This window comes from Orycteropus afer, unplaced genomic scaffold (assembly GCF_000298275.1).
Source record: "Orycteropus afer afer isolate SDZICR_OR568_19922 unplaced genomic scaffold, OryAfe1.0 scaffold00309, whole genome shotgun sequence".
Classification (NCBI taxonomy): Eukaryota; Metazoa; Chordata; class Mammalia; order Tubulidentata; family Orycteropodidae; genus Orycteropus; species Orycteropus afer.
Window position 1 is genome coordinate 3,464,494 of NW_006921896.1, and position 4,936 is coordinate 3,469,429.

General features: G+C 35.7%; 1 protein-coding gene across 1 annotated transcript in view; it reads right to left on the reverse strand.

The window, feature by feature from the left end:
* Positions 1-916: 916 nt before the first annotated feature.
* LOC103206262 (integrin binding sialoprotein) overlaps positions 917-4,936 on the reverse strand; it is a 10,960-nt gene continuing 6,940 nt past the window's right edge. Inside the window, 2 exon segments of the mRNA XM_007951705.2 lie at positions 917-1,588; positions 2,160-2,333. Coding sequence (XP_007949896.2) covers positions 917-1,588; positions 2,160-2,333 — 846 coding nt within the window.

Here is a 4,936-nt window from a genome sequence, read left to right on the forward strand (position 1 = left end):
CAGCCACTCCTCAGAAGGAAGACTGGGCAATCTACTTCAGTAGAGATACCACCTCAGAAACCCAAGGAGGGGTCACTATGAGTCGCAATTCACTCGATGGCAGTGAGTTTTTTTTTTTTTTTTTCTCTGTGAAATTTGTTTTTCAAACAAGTAGTAAATAATTTGTTTAGCATAAGTATATTTCAACTATTTTACAAAGCTAAATACTGCATCAGGCATATTTAAACACAAAAAAAAGTTCCTTGCTTATCTGAAATTAAATTTTAAGCAGACATCTTATATTTTTTTATTTGCTAAATCCAGCAACCTTAAGTAGGAAGTATTTATTTCCCTGATCTATATGGCTGATTCTTGACACAAGCATGACAAGGTCTTAGATATGTTGATTTTTTTTTTTAACTGTATAATTCTTTTGAGTTGAAAACCATATTGGTAATGAGCTTTTGATCCTTTATCTGACTTGTCATCCATTTGTTTTCCCCTTTTCCGTTCTGAACCTCTCATTTTCTTCTTAATTATAACACATTTGAAGGATTGCATTTTTATTTGAAATATAATCCATTGATAGAATATACATACCAGTTGCATAAAAATACTTAAGAATGATAATTAAACTTAATATACAGTATTAGATGGGTAATGTGATTAAAGAATTACATATTTATTGCATACAGTGTCATTAATGTCAATGAATCTCCTTAGAATCACATATTAAACAGAGAGTATGTTTTAGCAGTTAGGAAGAGTGGAAACATGTTAAAAATACTATTTGTAGAATTACAACTTCAGAACATTCAAGGGACCTTTATCTTTATTTTATGTTTTCTACTATTATTTCAAGTTTACTACTTGACAAATGGCCCTGTTTTACAATAACCTTTCAATAATATATCAGGGGAAAACAACAAGAATCCCATTACTTGCAGAAGCAATGACAGAAAAAATGCTTTGGAATAGTAGCACCATTCCACATTATAATATGCACATTTGTTATATTGCACCTTCCTGAGTTAAACTTTGAAAATGGCAAACACACACAAGATGGATGAATAGATCCCAGACTTGGACTTCGCTGGTTTTAGTAATAATTGTGACCATGATAGCTATCATAGCTCTGCCCTTTGTAATAGCCATACTCATCCTCATAGGCTCGGTAATTATCCCCACGAGGTTCCCCATTCTCATTTTCATAGACTTCATATCCATTATCATATTCATTGGTACCTATTTGTTCATACTCGCCCTCATATCCAGTGGTGGTGATTTCTCTGGTTAGTGGGGTTGTGGTCCCATAGACCTGTGGTGGGGTTGTAGGTTCAAGCCCACCATTGTCTTGTTCTCTGGTCATTATGGCTTCTTCTGCATTGGCTTCAGTGACACTTTCTTCTTCACCTTCTTCTCCATTGTCTCCACCACTGCTACCATTACCGTTTTCTACATCTGTGTTATTGGTGCTGGTGCCATTTATGCTTTGCTCATTTTCATCCACTTCAGCTTCATTTTCTTCATTTTCACTCTCTTCCTCCTCTTCTTCTTCTTCTTCATCACTTTCCTTCTTCTTGGTAACTTTTTTTCCTATATTCTCAGCCTGTGGGGAAAAATTTGAAAGTATCCAAGTCTAGATGTAAAAAAAGTTAAACTCAAAACCATCACTTCATCCAATAATTATTCTGTACTGAGAGCCTTAGTCTAGATGTAATTTTGAATTAAAGCAAAATTAACTTACAAAAGAATTGTTGGGGCTTTAAAAATTCACAGTAAATATCAATTTTACTGGACATTAATGGAGCAGAAATGTGCCTGATAAACCTTTTCTGGGGGAGTTGCTTCCTGTCACTTTTTGACTCATTTTTTTCTATCTTGAAATCTCCTTCCTGGAAATGCAATTGTACCAAACTGGTCACATACTGTAAGGACCATTTACCCATTTCTAAGATGCTTTTCCTCAGTCTTCTGTTTTATGTAGAAAGTCAGTATGATACCATGGAGAGGAGAACTTGCCTGGGAAAATATATTTTCTTATTTGTAAACAGGTAACTTATATTTGCCCTTGCTTTTTCAATGAGTTAGCAAAGATATGAAATACTATGTGCGTAGTGTCAGGATAACCTTAGACTTCCATAAAGAAATAAAAATGAATTTAACTTGAAAATTATTACCTTTTTGGGAAGCTGGATTGCAGCTAACCCTATGGTCTCCATTCCAGGTGTGGCCCCCTCTCCATAGTCAGGTGTTGTAGCAGAAAGTGTAGTGTTCTCAGCCTCGGATTCTTCATCTTCATTCTCATTAGACTCTTCATTCTCTCCATTGTTTTCTTCTTCATTTGAAGACTCCTGGTGGAAATATTCATAACAAGAAAAGATATTTTAGCCTGAAAATAACTCAAGAGTAGTTGGAGTTGTTGTGAACCATTATTGGAAAGAACATTGGATACCAATATCCCTCAGCCAGCTCATCACTCAAAGGTGATAATTCTGCTGCTCTTTATGTCATTTTCTCATTTCTAAAAACTCAATTCAAAGTTATCTCATCCTATTTACCACAGGCAGTGTGTTTTAGATATTCCTGCTTTCTATTTCATCAATTCAAAAATATTTGCATATTTCTGAATATCTGGCTATACATAGTCATGCTATACATTCCTTAGACTCTGAATTTCTTCTTACTAATGACTACAATATGGCAGTAAATTCATTCTTATATTTTCTGACAAATAAATACTCATTGTATTTATTCCTACAACAGCTCTATAAGGTAGAATATGCTTGTTGGGTCCTGTACCCTTATTTCAAACTCTGAGGTCCAAGAGGATAAATGACCTACATGAGGTCAAAAAGATGGTAGTTCATTAGTGGAAGGCTCATGACTAGAGCCGTCATTTTCCTACTCCTAGACCTCCATGTTTTCTCGTAAGACACCATTTATTTTCCTAAATACTTAGTCTAAAGATGCCCTGTCTGCAATGAGTTAAAAATGTAAATAGGTTAGTTTGTTGATGTATAATAGGTTTCGAATATCTTATAATAGATAAATGAACAATCATTTGTGTTTTAAAAGGGATAATTAACCCACTAAACCAGAAAACAAACCAGTTGCCTTTGAGTTGATTTCGATTCATGGCAAATGTGTGTCAGAGTAGAACTATGCACAGTAGGATTTTCAATGGCTGTGACTTCTCAGGAGGAGATTGCATGAACTTTCTTCTGAGGAACCTCTGGGCACACATTTTCATTTATTATCTGAGCACTTAGCCATTTGAGTTACTCCCTAGCAACCCACTAGAAAGGCTAAAATGACTGAAGGAAATAAGTGTTGGTGAGAATGTGGATCAACTGAAGCCTTCATACACTAATGGTAGGAATTTACATTAGTATAACTGCTTTGGAAAATTGTTTGACTGTGTCTGTTGTTGTTATGTGCTGTCGAGTCAGCCCCAACTCATAGCGACCCCTCCTTGGGTTTCCAAGGCAATATCACTACAGAAGTAGGATTGCCCAACCTTCCTTCTGAGGAATGGCTGGTGGGTTTGAACCACCAGCCTTCTGGTTAGCAGTCAAGTGCCTTAGGCACTATGCTACCAGAGCTCCTAGCAAGTTTGAATATATGCATAATATTGACCCAGAAATTTCACTTCTAGGTAAAATACTCTACAGAAATGAGCGCACATGTGCACCAGAAAAAGTCCTAGAACGTTCATAGCAGCAGTGTCTGTAATAGCCCAAGCTTGGAAATTACCCAAATGCTCATTAACAGACTAATAATATGTTATGATACATTCATATAATAAAATAATGACAATGAGAATGAATGATTTATAACTATGAAATAATATGGATGAATTTCTGAAGTTGAGAGCAGAAGGCCTGCACGAAAAAGTATATGCTGCATGATCCTGACCATATAATATACAGAAGCAGGCAAAAGTAATTATCTGTTACCAGTCAAAATAGCAGTTGCACTATTGAAGTTGGTTAATGAATGGAATGGAGCACAAAATGTGTTGCCTTTTGATGTGGGTATGCTTACAATTGTGTGTTAAGTTTCTGAAAATTCAATGAGCTGTATATTTATGATGATTGTATTATATATATTATATTTTAATAACATTTAAAAGTGAGGCTGAATAATTTAGAGGTAGGAAAAAATGTGTAATTACCAAATAGAAAATGTGCATAAGCATATTTCATTTGCTTATGTGAATAGAATTACGAGGGATTCTGTACTCAATCCAAATCTCCAATGAAATTTTAGGAAGTAATGGATAAAAAGAGATTTCAGAATTTCTTTAGATGGAAGATTCTGTTTTCTTCATGCTCTTTCCTATTATCACTTTTAAAGAATGATCTGTGGAACCTTTATTCCTCTGAAATTTAAAACTCAAACCACCAAATATTTACTTCGTATCACATGTACCTACCATAAAGCATTGCAATAAGCAGTGTAAGGAGAGAGAAAAGAGGACAAGACATAGTTTCTACCAAAAATGGTGTTTGTAACCTAAGGTCCCCAGTCTTCTGGGACATAGGGAATTTGCAGATAAATTCTGGGATGGCCACAAATGTGCCGAAATTGTTGGCAAAATTTTCGTGTGTGTGCATTTTATGAAATTCTCAAAGGAATTCTAATCTTTCTCCATCTCCAACCACTACCCACAACTGAAGAAGAACCATTGTCAAAAGGGTATGCAATCTAATTGGGAAATCTAGTTGGCAAGATAATTTTATAATCACTATATGGCGTAGTGCCTAAGGCATTTGACTGCTGATGGTTTAAACCAACCAGCTGCTCCTTGGAAGGGAGATTGGGTATCTACCAGCCACTCCTTGGAAGGAAGGCTGGGCAATCTACTTCCACAGAGACACGGCCTCGGAAACCTGAGGAGGGGTTGTTCTGAGTCAGCATCCAGTCAACAGCAGTGAGTTTGCATATATATATA